At 36.1% G+C, this 23,267-nt stretch overlaps 1 protein-coding gene across 1 annotated transcript in view; it reads right to left on the bottom strand.

Annotated features, from left to right (window-relative positions):
* Positions 1-3,320: 3,320 nt before the first annotated feature.
* Positions 3,321-23,267, bottom strand: part of LOC126821148 (macrophage mannose receptor 1) — a 38,191-nt gene continuing 18,244 nt past the window's right edge. Inside the window, exons 20-44 of the mRNA XM_050549491.2 lie at positions 22,481-22,537; positions 21,870-22,049; positions 21,304-21,552; positions 20,966-21,123; positions 19,375-19,503; positions 19,113-19,228; positions 18,449-18,594; positions 17,524-17,729; positions 17,220-17,338; positions 16,256-16,311; positions 15,023-15,190; positions 14,589-14,633; positions 12,479-12,660; positions 12,189-12,253; positions 11,949-12,049; positions 11,182-11,316; positions 9,895-10,026; positions 9,495-9,664; positions 9,037-9,136; positions 8,672-8,913; positions 7,885-8,053; positions 7,249-7,539; positions 6,561-6,737; positions 6,232-6,453; positions 3,321-5,116 (exon numbers count right to left, since the gene is read on the bottom strand). Coding sequence (XP_050405448.2) covers positions 4,860-5,116; positions 6,232-6,453; positions 6,561-6,737; positions 7,249-7,539; positions 7,885-8,053; positions 8,672-8,913; positions 9,037-9,136; positions 9,495-9,664; positions 9,895-10,026; positions 11,182-11,316; positions 11,949-12,049; positions 12,189-12,253; positions 12,479-12,660; positions 14,589-14,633; positions 15,023-15,190; positions 16,256-16,311; positions 17,220-17,338; positions 17,524-17,729; positions 18,449-18,594; positions 19,113-19,228; positions 19,375-19,503; positions 20,966-21,123; positions 21,304-21,552; positions 21,870-22,049; positions 22,481-22,537 — 3,872 coding nt within the window. The 3' untranslated portion in view covers positions 3,321-4,859. The remainder of the gene's footprint in view (positions 5,117-6,231; positions 6,454-6,560; positions 6,738-7,248; positions 7,540-7,884; positions 8,054-8,671; positions 8,914-9,036; positions 9,137-9,494; positions 9,665-9,894; positions 10,027-11,181; positions 11,317-11,948; positions 12,050-12,188; positions 12,254-12,478; positions 12,661-14,588; positions 14,634-15,022; positions 15,191-16,255; positions 16,312-17,219; positions 17,339-17,523; positions 17,730-18,448; positions 18,595-19,112; positions 19,229-19,374; positions 19,504-20,965; positions 21,124-21,303; positions 21,553-21,869; positions 22,050-22,480; positions 22,538-23,267) is intronic.

Raw genomic sequence — 23,267 nt, 5'->3', positions numbered from 1 at the left:
TAGATGATAAAAGCGAAAATATTGAAAATTTCATTCAAATTACTTCATTCTCAGCCAAGTTATCATTGTTTGTAGTTTTGAAAAGATGTGTACACAGTGGTAACCAGGGCACTGGTATAATCGGGACTTAGCCTCGCTTTCCCATTTTTAAATTAAATTTTTAAATGGCGAACCGTTTTAATCTAGTTAAAACCTCGTTATCCGATGCCATCGAGACTCGATTATGGTCTTGTTTTGTTAATAAATGTCTAATTAATAGTTTATATAATATTTCAGGCCTAAAGAAAGACCTGCAATAGGCAGATTTAGCTCTTGCATAATGTATCTTTAAATATTATCAGAATAATTTACTTTTGTACGTAAAATATTTTATATATCTTTAGAAAAAAAAAGTCTATTACTTCTCTCAAAAATATCGAGAACGAATATTGCAAAAAAAAAAGAGGCTAAATCAATCGATATGGCCGTATTAGGGCAAATGCACGACAAAGTAGCCTATTTATTCATCTGAAAAATATCGAAAATAATTTGCTTCTGTAACTAAAATATTTTATTATTTTTGACAGAAAAATTTTGTCATGTTTGAAGGGTTATGAAAAGGGCGAGATTTTACAAACCCCAAAACATGACATTTTTTCTTTCAAACATAGATACAAAAGTAAATCATTTTCGACAATTTTGAAATAAAAATTAGGCTATTTGTTTTTCTCTAAAGAAAACTAAAGTATTTTACGTGCAAAAGTAAATTATTCTAATATTATTTAAGTAATCTGGAAATACGCCAGTGGGTTGTTTTTTGTGTGTTTGTTTTGTTTTATAAACAATATTTTATTTCACTTGGAATTGGATTGAGAAAAGGGAAATGATACTTCAGATGTAAATGTACAGCCACTAGGTCCACAAGATTTCGGAAAAGGGGGATAACGCAGATGGACGGGGTAAACCGACAGGGCTCGTTCTCTAATTGTCCCGATGATTTACATCGAACATCTAAATGCATCCATCGTCTTGTCTTCGTCGCTATCGAATTCAAAAATGTTCTGCCAGTTCTGCCAGTGCAAATGACAACACTGGACACGAGTCGGATGCCAGGCCGGTAGGACTACGCGAGACGAGAGGAGCCGCGAGTACGTGAGTGTGATGAGCGAGTACGCGTGTTCAATGACAGTAGACCAACACGCCTCATAATAGTTATGTGCATCGCACATATTATGGTATCAAGACAAGAGGATCAGGAGGTGATGATGACAGGCAGGCCTCGGTGGACCATGCTACGAGCCTACGAGTCGCCTACCAATTTGAACACTCCTGAAAAATCATTATTGTCAGTATTTGGGGGGGGGGGGAGGCTAATTCGATTTATTTTTTTTTGGGGGGGGGGATCAATCAAAGTATCTGGTTCAAAGCCTCCAACGCTTGCAGAATTCTGCTGCTTACTGTTTGTGGTAGAGGCAATAAGTGTGCCAAGTTTCGAGACGTCTATGAAAGTTTGAGGCCACAGAAAATTAACAAAACGTGTTTGTGGCACTTCATATCGGGTTTGGTCATGGACAAATATAAATGTGTAGCCTACAATCTTGTTATTGAAAGGATTGATTATGCCGAATTGGAACATAATATGTTAATAATAGCGAACTGTAGAGTATTTATAGACATAATATTAACAAAAAATGGGCGTGGCACCGTTCCTGTGGGTTGGGCTTGCAGAGAAATCCATAATTGTCGTAGGTATGCCAAGTTCCAAGATGATCTTTTCAAAATTGTAGCATGTAGGCAATGCATACAAAAATCGGGCATGGCTGTGCCCCTGCAGGTCGAGCATGCACCAAAACCAGAAGTTGTCACCGGTAGCAAGATGACTCGTTCAGAATTACGGCTTGTAGGACAGCCTCCCTTAGGAATTAATGTTTTACTAACCCAGTGATTCTCAACCAGTGTCGACGGCACACTAAGAAAATGCGAACAACCACGTGATCCCAATTGCATCTTCACTGGTGTCTACTGGTAAGTTCATAGCTGTGTTTTCTTTATTTAGTTTGAGTCATTCTATTTGTGTATGACTAGTCTGTGTGTATGGTTGTATGCCGTCTGACTTGCAATGTTTTTGTTTTGCAAATTTCAAATATTTTTCATATTTATTTAGCCAGGTGTGCCGCTATATTTTCATGAGTTACAAGGGGTGCCGTTGGCAAAAAAGGTTGAGAACCACTGTACTAACCTATAAGATGAACATCATTTACTTTGAACATTATCAAATGTCTCACCACAAAGCAAAGTAGTTGCTCAAGGGCATTCTATACTTATTCAAACGCCTGATCTACACAAAAAATGCTAAAAAAAAACGGCGTCTCACAAATTCTCATCTCGGGTGACCGTCATGAGTCTATTGTAAACTAATCGGAAGATTTATTTTAATAGTCTTCTCATGCAACCAAAATAATTATATTGTTCATGAAACGAAGGAAAATGATAAATTTAACAATCGATGTGGTTCTTCTTTATGTCTATAGACTGGGGGGGGGGGGGCGACTCTACCCCTAGTGATGTACAAGCATGGATCGAAACACGCTTCTTGATAACATGACCTGAAACGCACGCGTTAGACTATTCAACCACCCAATTTCCACCTTTTCGAAAGCATTACCAGCAACGAGTACCAGCAGAAGAGCCCCCGAAAAAATGTCTAAAAGAACAAATAAACCCAAGTGTCAGACCTTGTGACTGATTTCTTTAATCTGTGTGTCCGAGGTACTGTTTCATGTTATGCTTGGTAGAAGGGTTGGAGATAAATCAGCTACAAGGTGTTAACTAACAAATTATGACGATGCTTCTGTATTTTCGTCACATTACACGCCTTGTTTAATTACTTACTTTTTTGCAATTTTAACTGAGGGAACCAGCAATTGGAATGGGTCAGATTTCAAATTTCATTAAGCACCAAATAATTAAACCACAAACCACGCTGAAAACCATGAACAAATCATAATGGTATAGTCTGTGATAGAAGGTCATGTTGTTGCCTGCGATATCACCCAAGGTGAATGCGGACGTGAAACCCCACGAACGAACGATGTTAGCGTTCGCATACTGGCGCTTATTACATGGAAAATCTCCAAAAAAACATAAATAGGTATTTTGTTTACAGTCACGTTCATATTAATTGGGTTGATAATCAAATTCAGGGGCAAATAACACGTCTAAAACTGCTTCTTTATCAGTAGAAATATTTAAATGAATGAAATATTTTTGAACACTGAATTTTTGTCTGCTATCAAACAATTAATGACGATTATAGTTTTCGAATAACAAAATATTGACGGACATAAAATAATGTCCATTTATTGAAAACTAGTATACATGTAATAACATTTATTCTATAACCAAAGTATATAAATATCTAATACTTCAGGTGTATGTCAGCCAGTTGAATATGAAATCATTATTTGAAACAGTATACAGTAACCATGTCGTTTTACTACATTCGAAGTAAAAAGATCCCAACCCCTCTCCCCCGAATGAGTTCTGCAGTGGATGCGGGATTGGTCTTTCAAGAAAGTAATGCGTCACAAAATTAATAAACCAGCGGCTGACAGGCAGATACGCCCACATTTTGCAAGAGATTTTTCGTACAATCAAGGGCCATTATTCAGGAAGTTACGATCCGATATGCGCGAATATCGACAGGAATCAAGATCTTTGGGTTATAAAGTTTCATCAAAATCGGATCAAAATTGTGAGGGTCTACAACCTTGATATACCATATATTTACACTACTTGCGCACAAGGGGCTGCAATTTGTCCGGCAGTTTTGGTCCCAATTTCACGAAATTCGTGAAATCAAGGTCCATAATTCAGGAAGTTACGATCCGATATGCGCGAATATCGACAGGAACCAAGATCTATTGGTTATAAACATGCATTTCAAGTTTCATCAAAATCAGATGAAAATTGTGATCTGCAGAGTGTCTACAAGCTAAAAGCGTGATTTTTCGTACAATAAGGGGCCACAATCCATGAATTTATGGTCCGATTTATGCCAATATCGAACGGAACCGAGATCTTTGGGAGATAGACCTATATTTTACGTTTCGTCAAAATCGAAGAAAAATTGTGACTTGTGGACGGACGGACAAGGGCGACGACAATATACGTCCACATGAAAATGTGGGCGTATAAAAATGAAATGTAATGAGATAACAATACTGATTAAGTAATGAGACTTGCAATACTCTGCCCTTTTATAAAATGACAACTCATGTCATGCTGTGTCTAAATTTCTTATAGGAAATTATAGATACGGCTGATATGCAGGATATTTGTCACAGAAAAGAAATGTGCCGTGAAATCAATGCGACTGGCGACAGACATCATTTCTTGCTCGAATTAATTTCTTGTTTTACAGACGGTCTAACCAATTATAGCAACTGTACAGAGCGCATCACATTATCCACAAAACTTATGGAATTGATATATGATCACTGTGAAATAAATATCAATAGGATTCATTGGGTAATTGATTCACATAAGGTGATGCACCTCGTCCAAAATTAAGAAATGCTCACGTGGTTTGGTTGTTACTGATGTGTTCCTGTTCCTGGATGAAGGGGAGTGATCACTATTACACGCGTAATATCATACAGTTATGAAAACTAATATTAATTAGAAAGCAAAAAAGCAAAGCCATAAATGAGATAGGATAGTATGATATAAACACTGATCATAAATAAAATCATAGCTAAATGCTTAAAGACAAGGACGTCATTGTTTTCTTTTATCGTTGAGGATATAAATTTCACCACATTATGTCATTTTAATTCTGATAATATTTTCCATTTAAAAATTTCTACATCTTCATATCGCTAAGCTTGCACTTGACCTATTCTTATCACATCCGAAGTATTAAAGTCACTAAAATCAACGGAATCGGTAGGAGCGGTATCTTGAGCGTTAGCCTTATTATAAAGAGCATTATCAAAACCAACCGATCCAAATCCTAAAGGTAACTTTGCTTTGCGTCTTTTCACAACTATAAGAAGAACAGCTACTATGATGACTAACCCTATAGTACCTATAACAATTCCAGCTATTTGTCCACCTGTCAGGCTTGATGGAGAATCTGAAAAAAGAAAAACCCATTTAAAACATGTTTAGTTATTTTAGGATAAAAGTAGAAGTACCACGTTTCCCAACCAACCATTTGAACTCAGAAATCCACAAAATCATGGGCAATTAGACTAAAAAACATATATATTACAATAGATACAAGTGTGACACTATCGTCTAGGACTTTCTTTGACTTCACGTTGTGGGATAAATTATTTCAATCATCAATTAACTGACTCTGGAACACCGTTTATGTTAAGTTTATATAACAAACACAGCAAACTACAAAGGTTAAATACAGGAAAACTACAACATCTATTATAGATACTTTAGGAGTTATTAAAATATCCACGGTCTGAGTTTAACATCCTTTATAACTCTAACCTAATGGCTGAAACGTGGTAAGAGCCACATACTTCTAAATAGTTCTACATGATGTTCGCGCTAGGATGATGTCTTCCCCCTAGCCTCTAAGCCGAGGAGGATATGATATTCCCCTAGGCAATCCAAATGATATCTCCTCTACGGTCTGTGAATGATGTCTGGGGGGAAATATAACCTGCTCTTTCTTATATAGAAAGTATAGATGAGTCAGCTATTAGGGTAAGTGTTTCGAATGGGCACCGTTTTACGTCAACACTATTTTACTTAATTGTACTAATCTGTGCACGAGATAGCTGGACGATAGAACCCTACTTCCAGCAATTGATGGCGACTGGAGCTGTCTGTGAGTTAGTTTAAATAACTTGAATCTTGCAAAATACCTACTTAGCCCATTTCCTGATGTCGCTATTAGGGCGGGACAATTACCATATTTGGGTAAGTGTTTCGTATGGGCACTGTTTTACGTCAACACTATTTTAGTTAATTGTACTAATCTGAGCACTAGATGACTTGACGATAGTACCCTACTTCCAGCAATTGAACCTTGCAAAATACCTACTTAGCCCATTTCCTGTTGTCACCCATTTGTTTAACCAGTTCAATATATTAAACGGAGCACATATAATAGAACTAAAATCAACCCTATATAGTATTACATATATTCATTAAATTCTGGTACTTTATGATTTCAGGACCTACCCGATATTGCCCTGAATATAGATAAGAATTGATTGATTCCCATACCTTGGGTTTTGGACAGGCGTGAAGGTGATGGTCTTACTACAAAGGGGAATGTCAGATCTCTAGTTTTTGGCTTGTTCGTTTGGCCACTAGGAGTTATTCCACCAGATGCAGCAGCAACAGTTGATCTTTGATTGAAACTAGCCTGGGTAGTTAATATTGGTTGTTGTTTTTCAGATTTTGTATTAGCCGCAGTAGTTGGTACCAGTGTGGTAGAAACAAATACTAAAAAGATCAAGACATTAAATCAATCTACATTAAATACCAGCTTACAGTAAAAGAAAATAAATCAAATTGGCAATAAACGAAGTTCACAAAATGATAAAACCTACTTTTCCTAGTTTTACACACAAAAGCTCTGTTAGTAAAACAATCGAGATCATTCCATAAACCAGAATCTGTGTACATCTCTACACAGTCTTCATGTAATTTAGCATCAGTATCAGATGGTTCTCCTGTTGCCCAATTCAGATATAATGTTGGTTTGTTATCGGTCCATTGAAAACCAGCTGTAAAGTATAAAGCAAAAATATGTACACTCTAAACCTGGGATCAACATAAATAGAATTGATTCTGTTATTGGTGAATATGGTGATGCAAATGACCTCCAAATGATAACATTTACAAGAGATATTGGTGATATTGAGAAAGGGTTTTATTACTGATTATGATAGTGCACAATATACTGATATCACTAAAAAGGGCATCATGTTCAGCAAGGTAATGTGATTCCATAAAACATGATATTTTGTTATATATTCTTTGGATGATAAGTTAAGACGATGCTATTCTATTGCTGGCCATTGGTGATAAGGGACGAATCAACGATGACCTACCAGGATTAACATTTGAATTTGATTTAGAATGGATATTATATATTTCAAGATAAGAAAACCTTAAATACCAATAAATGGATGCTAGGAAACCCCCTGATACACTATTTATACATTGGCAATCGGGATAGCTGATCATTTTATTAGTTCGTTTCGTTTTCAATAAAAGAAATAAAATAAAACTGACCCTTTTCAACCTTATATAAACCTAACCAAATTCTACTGACAGAATTGAGTGCGCTGCTGTAGAAATAACGCCGAGTGGTAACGAGGGTACTGGTAATAAGATCTTTAACAAATATCATCTCCTTTTTACTCTGTAGACTGACTAATTCCATTCCCTGTCTCTGACAAACATATCGTGCTTCAGGCCAAGACTTGGTCTGCACGACACTGTAATAACAATAATCGCCGAACATTGTCCAGTTGGGATCACGACATCGTCCACTGGGCATCGGTGTTGTTGGTGGAGGTAGTTCTGGTAGAATCGAAAAGATAAAAATGGTACTTATGAATAACTATATATTACTACCAAGCATAATAGTGAGGCCAATACGTTTGCCAGGAGTATAGTCTACTCAGTACCTCTGACTTTTAAATTCATTTAGAAATACGTAGCTACGGGTATCATGGCCGAGGCCCTGTATGTTTATATGCATTCTAGAACACTTGCTTTAATTCCATTTCTCATTTGAAGTATTCGTATAACTAACAATGTCTTCTTGTTCTTTAATGGAGTTTTCTGATTTCTTACCGACCGAATGGGTTAATAAAATGTATCCTTTTCTAAAATTGACACATGTATATAATTATATATACCTACCTGTGTTAATCATACAAATATAAGGATACGAAGCGTTACACATCGTATCATTCCATTTCCTGTTCATAATAGCTACACACCCTTCTCCATCACCACGTGAAGGTTCATCTCCTCCCCATTTAGAATATATTCTAGGCCACCCATCACTCCAAGTATATACACCCTTTGTCTAAAACAAATATAACGATTTCCTAAAATGATGAAATTTAGCAACCCCTGAACTAAACACTTTTCATACAAGTCATGTTGTTGTTCTTGGTGTTTAACGTCCGCTTCCACCGAAGGTGATATCGCAGACAAGACTTATATTTCTTTTTTTCTTATTATCTCAGCGCACGTGCAGGGGTCTCTCCCGTGAAGGAAACCGGAGTACCCGGAGTAAACCCACGAGGTTGAGAAGGCGCCCCTATCTCCAAGCCACATACGCTCAGACCAGGGATCGAAACCACAACCGCAAGCCAGATGTGATCGGCACGCTAGAGGTCGAAGCGCGGCACTCTAGACCATACAAGTCATACACATTTCTATTTTATATATTGTAGCCCCAGATTTGTTCGTATAAAAGCGCATTCAACAGTCGATCAATTATTTGTTACAATAATTGTCGTTTACCAGATATTTCCGCCACGATTTGATTATCATATACGATCATTTAATCCACAAATTGGATTGAAGTTGGGTGATCAAACCAAATAAATTCAAATATCAGGCTAACACTAGTCCAGTTGAAGCAATTTGAAACCTGGTTCATCCAGATAAATATTTACAAAACTGTTATTGCCCTTACCTGGCTATCTGATAATCCAGTCCAAAATGGGGACTGGAGATTTTGAGTTAGTAGATCTATAAAAGCTTGTTCGTATTCATCAAATACAGACACCAGATTAGCACCCTCTGTTTGACATGATGACTGAGCAGCGCTCCAAGTTCTGGACTGACTGACTAGTTTATAACATCTAGATCCATACGGCTCAAAACCAGGTTTACACAGTGTAGACGTTGGCGGTGATGCCGTGGGTAGTTTTAAATCTGGAAACATTTATATTTTTCAGTTATGCTAATAAATACATTCATATTAATCATGTACCACCAATTCAAACAAAAAGGCAACTCTGCATTCCAAAGCTAAGAATTATAAATAGAAGACATTACCTCGACTAGCCTGACACAGAAAAGGCCTGGCATCTCCACACTTCTGGTCGTTCCACTGTCCAACTCTTCCATCATCAAGCATTATTTCAACACAATCCTCCTATAAATATATAGATTAGTAATACACACTATAGTATGCAATTTGTTAGGATCTTCAAAATAATTGTGACACATTGTCAATTAAACTAAAAGACATATTACCGTTTTGGCGAATTTCGCAAGTCGTTGATAGGACTTGGAGTATACAGTTACACTGGTGGTGATGGTGGGGGCGGGGCAAAGCAAAATCAATCACATCACTATAATCTAGATGTTTATCTGTCAATTTTAAATTCGTGCAGTGGTTATCGCGTAGTTTAACGGAAGCTCGTGCAAAATGACACGACATTCTTTGTGTGTTAATCTTAGATTATTCTGACTATAATATCAAGATAGTTTGTAAGGATATTGTTTCTTACCCGTCTTAAACGACTATATGACCAATGGTCACTTGGTTCACCTTTAGCCCAGTTGGTGTATCTAACCTCACTATTATCTGACCACGTATATTGACCGTTAACGTGTATATCAAATAAACCAATCCATACTCCAGTTTTAACTGTATTTCTCAATAATGTCAGAGCAAATGCTGAAACAACAATATATATAACACAAATTAATCCACACAGAGGCGTGTTTCTGGAGTTTTTATATACCCACTGTAGACGTATTCTATCACCGTCTATCAAATATTGTACATATTAAGTTCCCTTTTGCCTTAGATCTTCTTGACGTCATCATTTTGTTTAACAAAGTATTTATATTATAAATTTTCGAAGAAAGGTCATGACAAATGATTTTATAGTGGTATGACATTACCTTGTTCAAAGTAATTACTGATACTAGCTATTTCTACGCCTGGTCCTATGGACCTACATGCATTCCTAGCACGTTCCCAATCAGTGGCACGGTCGTGTAAGCCTCCAACATGAAAACATTTGTTAGAATTATCTGAAACAAGACAACAAGACAAAAACAAAGTATCAGTAAATAACGTCTTTAAACCAGGACAGAACCAGTTACATACCACAAAACAGTCCTACAGTACACGTAAACTAGGTTATGGCAAAATCCAATCAGATAATAGTCTATCATATTTAGATCATTAAAGAACCTGCGAGAACTGTATGTATGTTATGTTACCATCGTCAAGCAGAATTAAAATAATCTTTACCTGAAAATGAAATCAGGGAAATTAATTAATGATTCATTCTCTATTATAACTTTGAAATTATGTACTTTAATGGTTAGTTTATACGTGCAGCATTTTCATTTTCAAGTCTTAATATATCTGACGGTAAATTGTGGGAATCGAATCTTACGGGAAAACTTCTATGTTTGTATATTCCGAAAACTTCAATAAAAGTTATACCGCAGACCATAACGATGATTCACTGTTACTGTGACGTCACTCACCAATCAAGAGAGAGAGAGAGAGAGAGAGAGAGAGAGAGAGAGAGAGAGAGAGAGATGGGGTTTAACGTCCACTCGACACAAACTAGGTCATTTCGGGACTAACACATGGTTCAATTTTATTTCAATTATTCGCTTGCGTGTATGGGTCTTTAGCAGTGGGAGGAAACCGGAGGACCCGGAGAAAATCCACGAAGATGGACAGGCGACCCTACTCCTTGTCACGTACAACTGGGGAATCGAAACCACGTCAGCTGACTCAATGACACAGCGCGCACGTGCTAACCATTCGGCCATCCAACCCCCCACTCACCAATCAAATCCATCGGAAAATTGGGAAATGTTTTAGAACGCCCCACACATAAACGGTAATATATCCAATACTTTTAATCAGATTGGTGAAAAGTGTATGTTAAACATTGGCTCTAAGTACATACCACTTTTATAGAATAATTTCATGTACTCCTCAACAACAGTTGATAGTTTTCCTGACGTGAAACTCCACTTTAGAAACTTTTGCGATGAGTAAGACTACAAAATCCATCTTTTTTTTAAAATTTTAACCCATGAGAAAATAAGCCCCAATAATTTAAAACGATTTATATACAATTTATGCCAATTTATGCTTGCGTTCCAAGAATATTGAAAACGTCATAGTTTTTTTTTTATCAAAGAAATTAGAAATCGCCATACCAGCTGCTTTAAAGTCATCAGGACAACCACCTAGTATTAATGGTGTTGGTGTTGTTGGTGGTGGAGTAGATGATTGATTCAACTTTTTACATATAAAACCAAATTTATCCATACAATTATCATCATTCCAATCACCTGCAATAAATGAAAACACCAATGCTTTAGGTTCTAAGATACAGAAAATACTTTGACGACAGGAAACGAAAATTATAGCCATATCATCATGTTTAATCAGCAAAAATTTAATGTGTCTATCTTTATATCCAGAAGGCGGATTCTGTTTGGGGAAGGGGGGGGGGGGGTGGATGGCTGAATGGTTAGCGTGCGCGCGCTGTATCATAATTGATTTTGTTTTAAATTGTCTAAAGTTTAAACTAAACATAGAACTGAAATAAGCAAATGTTGTTACTTCCGCTTTATCTACTGAATTGAAATAACAAATCAGATCAAACTGATTCTACACTTACATTTGACCTAATTCTTCACTCTATTTTCACCTTTAAAGTACCGATACATTAATCTGTGTCTTCAAACTACAGTACTACGCAGGGGCACTATATGTCTGCTTTTAAATACTTTACTTACATGGTTTTGTACAGAGATTGAAAGGTATAAAGCCGTCATGAAAAAGACTTTGGCAGTGATTCGCCAATTACGTCGTGCTTTCTATACACCTATAATGGACCAATTTTGTTTCAGTCTAAGCTCTGCGACTCGATTTTTTTTATATATGAAAGAAACTAATTATGAGTAATATGATCACTTACCCGTTAAACTATAAAAATTAACACATCTTTGACCCCCAAACGCATCATTAGGTTCGCCCTTTGTCCAGGATTTGTAAGAAACAACAGTCCCATCGGTCCATCTAAATGGAGAATAAGAAGAGTTGCATTTTAAAAATCAAAACATTCATAAAATGTCCTTAATACAAAATCTTAAAACATCAGTATCTTTAATAATTGATAATATGAGCAATATTGTAAAATCGTAAGAATTCAACTTACTTATATCCACCTTCTAAATCATTTAATCCAATCCAATATATACCAGATGATGACCGGGTTTTTATCTAGAGCGAAAGCAAAGATGAAGTTGATTATTCATTCATATTCAAATTTCCGATTCTGCGTACTTCGAAATGGTTTCCTGTCTCAAACTGTAATTTCTATTATAATATTGTACGGGACAAACAAGCGGCGTCATTATATAATACGAATCGTGTATCATCATGTGCATCAATCAATCATAAATAACCAAAATGCATAATAGATATATATACATAAACAAAACATACTATTGACAATATATAATCATCTTCATCAGGAGAGTGGATACTCATAAGATCACCACCATGTTGTTGACAATATCTTCTAGAATCGTACCAGGATTTTTTTGAATTCACCCCATAAGGTCTACTGGCATAATAACAGGAACCATTGAAATATGTCCAGCCACTATCAGCACATGCTATAGGAGCTAGAGATAAAATGTCATATAAGCGTTAAAGATGCATTATGTAAGATTTATATAACGAGATGACAGTTCTCGCTATAATAGTTAAAAAATAAAAAGGGAATATTGTCATTGTTACGATTATCCTTTTTTTATTATTAAATTTTTAACTGCCAATCGTGTTTAAATCAGTTGAACATCAAAATCATCCGATAGTCTAGATAGTTGATTATGGCCTTGGCATGTGAATATATGTCTAATTGATGATTTATATAACAATTGAGGACATACGAAAGATCTACATTAGGCAGATTTAGCTCTTACATAATGCACCTTTAATAGTATACGTAATTAAGGGTAATGGCAATGCTCACGCTGACTCCATTTAATTCATCACATTAACTTGAATACAAAAAACACAAAACTGTTTCAATTATTGTCAAATATATATGATATGATAAATAGTCATGGACACTTGACATGCTTTGAGAGTATGTTCACAGATGAAGACCTTATCGCCCCAACAGAACCACTGAGCTGCACATGCGACACGCAATAGCGCCATACACGTTGGAGGAGTTCATTGTCAAATTTGACACTTCAAGGAAGGGTTGATGAAAACTGCCGCTTGCTGGTTTATCCTATCCATGTTTGCTTTCCTATCGGTTCTTGCATAAGATTTACTGTTAAGCGTATCTTTGCTTTAGTGTGTTACGTTTAATTTGATCGGGAGACGTGTTCGTCAACGTCACCCGACAACACTGCAAGAATTGGCCGTGGCAATGCAAGAGGAGTGGGTCAGATTGCTCCAAATCGTGATTGGACGGTTGATTAGGAGCATGCCACGACGAATTGCTGAATGTCTAAGGATTGGTGGAGCAATTACTCATTATTAATACAAGAATCAAAAACGTCCATTTTCACTCTTGACAGTGTATCTCTTTGTGAGTGAACTGTGGCCGTCAGATAAACCGCCCATATGAACTGTTTATGTTCATGTATGGGCATTTGGCCTGTTATTAACATACACTGGTTACCTCTAATAAAAACAGCAGGGCATTTCCGCAGTTTTGTATTGTTTCTGAATACCCCCTACTTTTTTCAAGAGTACATGTATATAAGGTTCTTAAAATAATTATAATGTCTTATGTAAAAACATAGTCTTCGTATTACTGAATTGCAATATTGTGGAAGGCTATGTTATCGTATGAGTAAACCATAACAGCAAATCTTAAACTCTAATTTTAATTCTGATATGTTTAATGTTTGAAATACGATATAGTAATTAAACGTCCACAGACAACAAAATGAGGCCATCTTATAACAAATATATTCAAGTTTCAAGGTATATATTAAAGATACATTATGGGAGATTAACGAGCTGGCAGTTCTCACTATAATAGTTAAAAACTAGATAATGTAAAGGGAATTTACTAAAACAATTCAGTCAAATTGATCCACTCTAAACCAAGAATTTAGCGATTGAATTTAAGGCCTAGCCTCGATCAACATTATCGATGGTCATAGTCTCGATTATCCAGTTTTTTTATTTAATTCTCAATGAGCCTTAAGCAGCAGATCGGATTCCAATCCAGTAAATCTTGCAGGCTTGCGATGACATCGAAGGTTGATTATGGTCTGGATAAGTTAATAATGCATAATTAATAATTTAGATAACATTTCAGGCCTAAGGAAAGACCTGCAATAGGCCGATTTATCGTCAAATTAAATCTCATCTTGCTTGTAGACCCCCTTTCACTTAAGAATTACATATCCCCGTGTACTGTTATTCTAACAAACAGCAATTACTTATACAATATTTTCAAATAGTGACCTGGGTCACATAAACATTGTACGCACAGTCATGTTGTTTCGTAATTTATTTTTTCTAGTTAAATACAAAAAACTCTTATAACTGATTTTATAACGTATATTAATCTTATAATGCTTACTTGGAGTTGTCACTGGTAGAGATGGTGTTAGACTGATATTCATACCTGAAAATGTCATAAAACAAAATTCGGTTTATCAGACAGCAGTTTTCACCGATCATTAATGGTATAAATAGTGACAGATTTTGGTAGTATGTCCCTTAATTGACAAATATGATCAGTCAAGACAAGCTCTATGCTATAACAAAACGGTTCAATGTGTAGCCTAAAATACGACATCAGAAACAAAATTACATTCTTTTAATTGCAAACCACAGGAAACAAGTTGTCATTTACTGTTTATTACTGTTTATCTGCGCATGGCCCCCTTAAAGGGCTTAACCTGCTCATGGTGGCCTTTTAAACGTCCGCCTCCTCTTGGAAATGGCATGACATGTGCTGTGGTTTACCATCCTATTCTTCTGAAATCTGCACACAGACCTTTAAACATTTACCTCTACTGATCATACAGATGTAGTTATTTTTAATAAAACAACTATTATCATTCCATTTAGATGTCATTTGTGAGTACTCTACACAATCCTCCCGGCCATTTTGATCATTAGGTTCTGCCGAACCCCAACTTGTGAAATCAAGAGGTGTTCCATCTGACCATACCAATCCTGTAAAAGTAACATTATAATATAGTATTTATCAATCTGATTAAAATACAGATCTATATTTCGTTTCGTTTTTTTTATACTTTTGATGACCTCTACTCCATGAAGATCTGGCCGGTTGTACTGGAAGGTCGCGCCAGAGGTCATACGACCGGCCCTCGATCCTATGACGTCAGACATTTGATTAACAAATAAGCGTTAGTGTTTCTAGCGGGTTACTCACACTTCCGTGCACCTCACGCCAAAAACTCGTCGTAACAGACCTTTTCATCCAGACCGCTGGTTATATAACAACTCTTTCAGATCCTAGTGTAGTAAAGACAAGTAAAACGAAATTTTCAAAAATAAAATCGAAACGAAATAGAATCTGTGTTTTAATCAGATTGAGTATTTATAAGAGACAATACAATTGCAATGCGAGTTAATCGAATGTGTTGTACACCGGATTCCAGGCCAACTTCTTCGAATCTCATTCCATTGTTATACATGTATAGACAATACAGTGAATCACAATATTAACTACGTGAACCCACCATAAGACGACATCTCTCTCACAAACAAGAACAGTTTTATCAGAAGTACTATACATTTATTATCATTTCTATTGCAGATGGAAAAAATATTTAATTTTATTTAATTTTAAACATAGTTCATACTGTACCCCCATCTCTTTTGTTTAGAAGAATTGCAACGCTGACTTTATTAAAGAATTTAGATTTTGAAAACAGTCAATGCTCTGAAATTCTGAAACTCAACTCGAAGAAATCTTCTGCCGTATGGGTTGGATTTATTGTGTCTTTTGCTTTATGACATTTTTGTCGAAGATTGCCTCTTACTATTTATTGTGGGGAGAGTATTTAAATTTATGGACAATTTGATAACTTCAACACAGTTTTTGGATTAAATAGCTGCCTTTTTTGACCGAGTTCTTGTTCTGAATTCCACGGAAAAAATTTATCATACGAAGGACAGGAGAGAAAAACCCATAGACACAAATATTTGCCTATAACACATATGGGACGTTCTTTTAATTCCAAACATTTCGAGAACTAATGACAAAATACTTACTGCCCTCTGTACCTCGGTCATTTAAACCAATCCAATAGGTAGCACGATATAGATATCTATAACAGAATACACATGTTTAATCATGGCAGAATGTACAATCAACACTGCGTTGATTAAAAATCACTTTGTCTAAAACGTATTCAAATCGATTAATTCCATCTTCAGTTATAGCCAATCATTATGTGTATTTATTTCATACATATCAGAGCTGTTCTAGACAAATTAAGTAATAATAATTTATTATCCCTTTCAGTACTCTCCACGAAGACTTTTTATATCTGCACTTGATAATAGACCTAATAGTACTGATTTTGACTTTGGAGATAAATTTGAAGAGAAAAAAAATCTCCTTGAAGATCCTCAACAATTAGATCAATACTCAGGATGTACACTTGAGTAGCGAAATGAAATGGGGTTTTATATGTCCTACTGTTCTGCTCCGACTGTATATAAGTACATGTATAAGTCCTGCACGTATATATAGATATGTAAGTGCATGTAGAATTGTTGTACGTTTATATAGATATGTAAGGACATATATAATTTATATAGAGGATTATATTAAAATTGGATGTTCACAAGCTATTGAAATTCCTACTGAGATGGGCTGGTTGACCACGAGTGTGGTTTAAATTATAAGGATTGTCCAATTACGAGGTTATGGTTCCAAGAAAGTGTAGGTTTGTCTCGGTGTCCTTCGGTTTCACTTCACTGGGGCCACGGTAGTGAGACATTCGAATGGGTCAAAAAGCCAACGTCCGTTCATTTACTGGTTGATGTACACCTAAAGAACCCCTGACAGTTATAATTTAACTCTGTGGAAATACTGCTGTATGGCGCATTCCCGTCTTAATTAGCCCAGTCGGAGCAGAACAGTAAGGCGTTAAACTTCATTTCATTTTATTTTTCTAAATCTTCATACTTCTGATTGCATTTATGAGATCTAATGGTAGAGGACACTCACCTATTTAAACTAGCTTTGATAACAGCCTGTGCTGAAGCGTTATGGATACTGGCAAGATCTGCTCCCATGTTAAGACAAGCCTGTTGGGCATCAATCCAAGTACGTTTATTTGTGTATGCCTAAAATATTAAAATGTCAATATGAAATATTAATTAAACAATATTTAAGACTACAGATAAACAATTCACCAAAATCAATAAAATCCACAACAGACTCCTCCATATAATTAAATATTGATTTTACTTGGTAAGATATTGTGACTTTAAAACCAAATTCATTATCTAAACTAAGAATCTATATATACCTTGTAGCAACTGTCCATGTATTCTACCCAGCCAGTCGGACACGCTACATGTTCTGTGGTGGTTGGTAGTGTTGTAATCGGTGGTGTCGTGTAACCTTCCCTTAACATCTGGCAAATAGATGGATTCATATCGCTGCAGTTGACATTAGCCCACAACCCAACTGGTCTACTTGTATTCATGGCTACACATGTAGTGTTTTCATTTCCTAAAATAAACCAAATATGCATTTGAGAATTAACAATAATACGGTTTGACATCAGTGATATAACTGGTTTGATATAATTGATATGGTGTATGCCACTGGTTTGGTAGCAGGGATCTGACTCTGGTTTGATAGCAGTGATAAGCCTTGTTTTGATAGCAGTTGTGGGACTTTGATAGCACGGGTAGAAGACCGGTTTCATATAGCAGTGATGTGACGCTGGTTTGATAGCAGGGATAGGACGCTGGTTTAATGGCCGTGGTAGGAAATAGAAGATATACGATTCTGGTGTGATAGCAGTGATATGACTTTGGTTTGGTAGCAGTAATAGGACATGGGTTTAATAGCTGTGATAAGCCACGATGTTGCTCTAACATGCAATTTAAGATGCAACTAAAGCGTGAAAATTAAATAATTATTGATAATGATAGTAAATATACAAACATGTTTCAAACGTATATTCAGAACAGCCGGAAATTACAGAAATATGTCGAGGAATGCCGATAAGTTAGTACCAACAGATCTGTCTCGCTTTTAGCTGCGTTCAATTTACAACGCTCGTGAACATTTGGTTCACGATGACATTACCAAGTATTGAAAATTGTTTTGGCAAAGCAGGTAAATTTAAAGATCATATTATCAATATATTATTTTACAAGTACGGGCATCACTCAACAACATCTCGAGAGAAATAACTATTAAACACAGAAACAAAATGTTACCGGTGTGTGCACTTTCCCATGACGTATATAGTAGGCTGTCCTGACTAGTCCATTGATAGGTTCCTGGATTAGATCTATCCGATAAACCTATCCAATATACACCATCTCTGTTGATTAATTCCGCTGACAGGAAGGCTTGAATAAATCTAAAAAAAAAACAATCTGGATAAATTATTGTCATATCCTTTATTATCATATTATCTTATCTCATCTTAACGGATTATCCACAATGATACATTTATTATTTAACGTTTTATGAAGAAAATAAAACCAATTATTAACAGTAGAACATGTCCCGGCTTGGATTCAATCGGATTAAAAAGAAGCCCATTAATAGAGTTCCCCAAACACTTACAGGTTGCACTGCCATGTTTATACCGTCTGCGGAGAGTGTCGAATGTTGCAAAATTTTCTGTTTAAGTACTGAACAGAAATGAACAATTTTATCACAATATTGCAGTTTACAAAATCTCTTAAATGATGATCATAGATCATGATCATCTTCTTGCTATAAGCAAACTCGAAAATGATCTCATACAAATATGCAATAACAAGTTGTGGCTATGAGAAAAAATATTAAAAAGTGGTGTCAGATGTTTTAGAAATACCCTGACGTTTGTAGACACCCACCACTACTGATATAGACTGAGAACTATTCATTTACCTGTCGTTAACTGTGGCTAAGTGACCATTTAATTTAACACAGTTAGCTTCAGCAGCATCAAAATCTAATTTGGTTTGGACGAAGCTGTAGCAACGTGAATTATAGCCTACAGAATTCTTAAAAACAATAAAACTCAGATTAAAGGTAAATGTGGAGATATATTCGTCACTTGTAGCTTCTATTGCAGAAATTCAGAGTTTATACTTGCAACTAATTAATCAAATATATAGAGCAAAGAGATATATGATAAATATCTATATACCTTAGGGCAGCCAATAGAAAGTGGATTGGAAGTAGCAGTGTCCTGGATAGATTTCTTCGTTTTACAAACAAAACCATTTAAGGTGACATCACAGCTATCATCACTCCACTTCCCAGCACTTACTGCTTTCTGCAAGTATTACTAATGTGTATCAGTTTAAAAAAACAAGTTTTTGAATTCTAATAATAATGTTATTCAAAATATGTATATGTCGCAAAAATTAACCCTGCACTCTGTGCTAAAGGATTTAAATCAGTAGTCTGTGTATTATCAGATATGTACCAGGTGGCGCAGCAGCACAACCCATCTTCTTGTCAATATCTAGGTTCAGAGGTACATTTGTAAAATTTGACATTTGATACATGCCAGGAAGGTAAAATTCACGAATTAAAACAAACCACGAATTGATAGTTGTATATTGATAGTTGTATGTTAATAACAGACTAATTGCCTACACATGGGAGACTTATCTGACGTCCCCATTTCACTAGCAAAGAGAGAGAGAGAGAGAAATGGGGTTTAACGTCCACTCGACACAAACTAGGTCATTTCGGGACTAACATATGGTTTAATTTTATTTACATAATTCGCTTGCGCGTAGGGGTCTTTAGCAGTGGGAGGAAACCGGAGGACCCGGAGAAAACCCACTAGCAAAGAGATACACTGTCAAAAGTGAAAATGGACGTTTTTGATTTTTGTCTTAATAATGAGTAATTGCTCCATCAATCCTCAGACATTCAGCAATTCGTCGTGACATGCTCCTAATCAACCGTCCAATCACGATTTGGGGCAATCTGACCCACACCTCTTGCAGTGCCAAGGCTAATTCTTGCAGTGTTGTCGGTTGACGTTGACGTCAACGAACACGTCTCCCGATCAAATTAAATTTAACACACTAAAGCAAAGATACGCTAAACAGTAAATCTTATGCAAGAACCGATAGGAAAGCAAACATGGATAGGATAAACCAGCAAGCGGCAGTTTTCATCAACCCTTCCTTGAAGTGTCAAATTTGACAATGAATCCCTCCCACGTGTATGGAGCTATTGCGTGTCGCACATGCAGTTCAGTAGTTCTGTTGGGGCGATAAGTTCTTCATCTGTGAAAATATTCTCAAAGCATGTCAAGTGTCCATGACTATTTATCATATCACAACCTGCATAGGTATTTGCATTTCAATATCCCCTACTTTTTTGAAGAGTATATGAAATAAGAGGAGGGGAAGCTAGTTACTACCGAGTCTTAATTTCAAGACACAAATCCGATTCCCACTTCCAGGGAGCAGCAACTGTGGAGGTATCAATGACAATGAACGTATTGCCTAGTCGTTCGCATGGGACGACAAACCGCGGTCCAGCTAAACAACATTGTCGTGTACGAAAAATAAACACCTTTTGGCAGTTGGAAATAGATCAAAAGGAGGCGGTAACAATGGCATTGCACACATGGACATATCCATAGAAAAACATTATGGTATGTTAGTCAGAAAATGATCTCAAAGTACCACGTTAAACAGATTTTTGACTATAATTGTATAAACAAAGCATAATATAAAACAATATGCTATGTATATTACAATAGATCAACCTACTTGTGTGAACATTTTGACACAGACTTTATTCTTGCCGGCATAGTTATTTGGTTCTCGAACATCCCAGGTCGTGTATGTAACAGGAGATCCATCACTCCATGAAAACGTCATATGAACATCCCGATCATTGAGACCTATCCAAACGGCATCGTATTCACCTAGAATAACAACATATCAATTTAAACACCGTATCTTAGCTACGTTGGCTACCGAAATAAAATTGAGCTTAGCGTGTATTTAGATGCGACAAGAGTTAAACAATATAGAGGTCATTATTAACCAAACCATTATCTGTTTTTTTTTCTCAGTGAATATTATTATACATTTTGGCGACATACCTCCATCACACATGCTACAGGACTGCATACATTGTTTTAACATATACAATGGATTAATGGTACATTCTCCTCTGTGAGCCCAATTTTCACACTGCCTTCCAATCTTATTTTTGTTCTCACATTTTCTATAACATAGCCCACAGGCTGATCTGCAGTTTTTGCCCATCCATAATGGATTCTTGGAACATTCTCCATCGTCCGTCCATTGAGTGCACTGGGTATCATTGGTATGGATATTTTCACAAACAACTTGGAAAAGAAAAAAGAAAAAATAGTTATGAATGAAATGAAGCGAGGTTTAACGTCCTACTGTTCTGCGCCAACCGCGCCAATGGAGATGGGTAAAGAATTATGACGATTGGCGGAAAAAAGAACAGAACATTTTAATAATATTATATTCAATATGCTCTGCACAAACACTGGTATTCTCAGATCAAGAAACTCGATTAATTTTATTGTGCTTTCCTCAGACACTCTAGAATCTGGATACTTATCACGACGACACGTCAAATCCTCCATAATAACGTAATACCTGTATACTAGATTTAATGGAAAGTTTCGCTTACCTTCTGGCGTTTCACTAAATATAAAATTATTCTCCTCTCTACTACCGATACTAGCTAAATCTCCACCATTTTGTCTACAATAATCTCTAGCTTGTAGCCAGGTGTTGGAGGTTCTAACCACTAAATAACAATTACTAGTGTAACTCTTCCACCCAGGATGACAACCATAATATTTTCCAGCTGAAAAACCCAGATCATCTTTAAATATAGATTAAATAATACAGTTCATTGATATGTTGCATACCCGAGACTGAAGTCGGTAATGACAGTTACGTACTTGTAAAATACATGTTTCGACCGTTAATATCCATATTTCTTTGTGCACTTTCATAATAATAAATCTTTTACATTTCTTAACCCAGCTCGATGTCTTTACATCGCGCGATGTTGGGTTGGCCTATTGACTACATGTGTAGTAGTAAGAGACAAAATATATTTTGTGCTGTATTAATTTAATGTTACAGCTGGATAGAATAGAATATAGCGATAAGGTGTCTCGTTCATCGTGTGGATCGAACAGACATGTGGTCAAAGATCTAGCTCCCCTACCGCCCCTTAGAATCTTCAAACGATTGTAAGCCATGCAATAACACTAGAAGATATTTTATTACCTGGAACAGACGGTGTTGGTGTTGGTTTTGGTGTAGTTGTAGCCACCATCGTCCTTCCTGTAAATATAATTATAGAGTGTTTTTACAGCCAAGTGTAACATCAATGATAAACACCTTAACATACAGATCCCTAGAGAGTTGGATTATAAGTCTTTTTACCAATGCGAAAATGCCTATACCTGTCTTTTGTTCGGCTCTAGCACATGTCTAAGTTTCACCCATAAGGTTTCACCGAATTAATTGCTATAGGGTCGAATAGCTTCATTTAAACAGGGCTGAATAATCATCACACTAGTAAAATATCGTCCATTTGGTTGAAAATTATTCAGCTATTTGAAAGAAGCAGCAGAAAATATCTAAAATTTCTAATTCGCAATGGAACAAAAGAACTTCAAGTAAGTAAATCTGGGTAGGCATTGCTCAATCAAAATAAATTTCAAAATTTGTTTGATATCAGTCAAGTAGTTTTGGTGAATTAGTAGTACTAAAAATTTCCCAATTAGTCAGTTTTAATTGCCTCCGCTCACCAAATGAAGAAATATGAATAATCACCACTTATGATACCCACAAACAACATAAACTTATACATCTATTTGTTTGAATGCCATCCAGCAGCTTGGAAGCCAAAATAGCCGAAAATTTGCCTTTCGCGTTCAACTCCCCGTTTCCTAGTTCTGATCGTCTACTTCATTTAAACAGCCCTCAATAAGCACCACAAAAGCAGCAAGCATGTAATTACCGGATTTGGTTTAACCATGAGAAGGGGTCAAAAATATAAAGCATGGAC

The sequence above is a fragment of the Patella vulgata genome, chromosome 5, assembly GCF_932274485.2.
Source record: "Patella vulgata chromosome 5, xgPatVulg1.2, whole genome shotgun sequence".
Classification (NCBI taxonomy): Eukaryota; Metazoa; Mollusca; class Gastropoda; family Patellidae; genus Patella; species Patella vulgata.
This window is presented reverse-complemented; position numbering and strand designations above follow the sequence as displayed.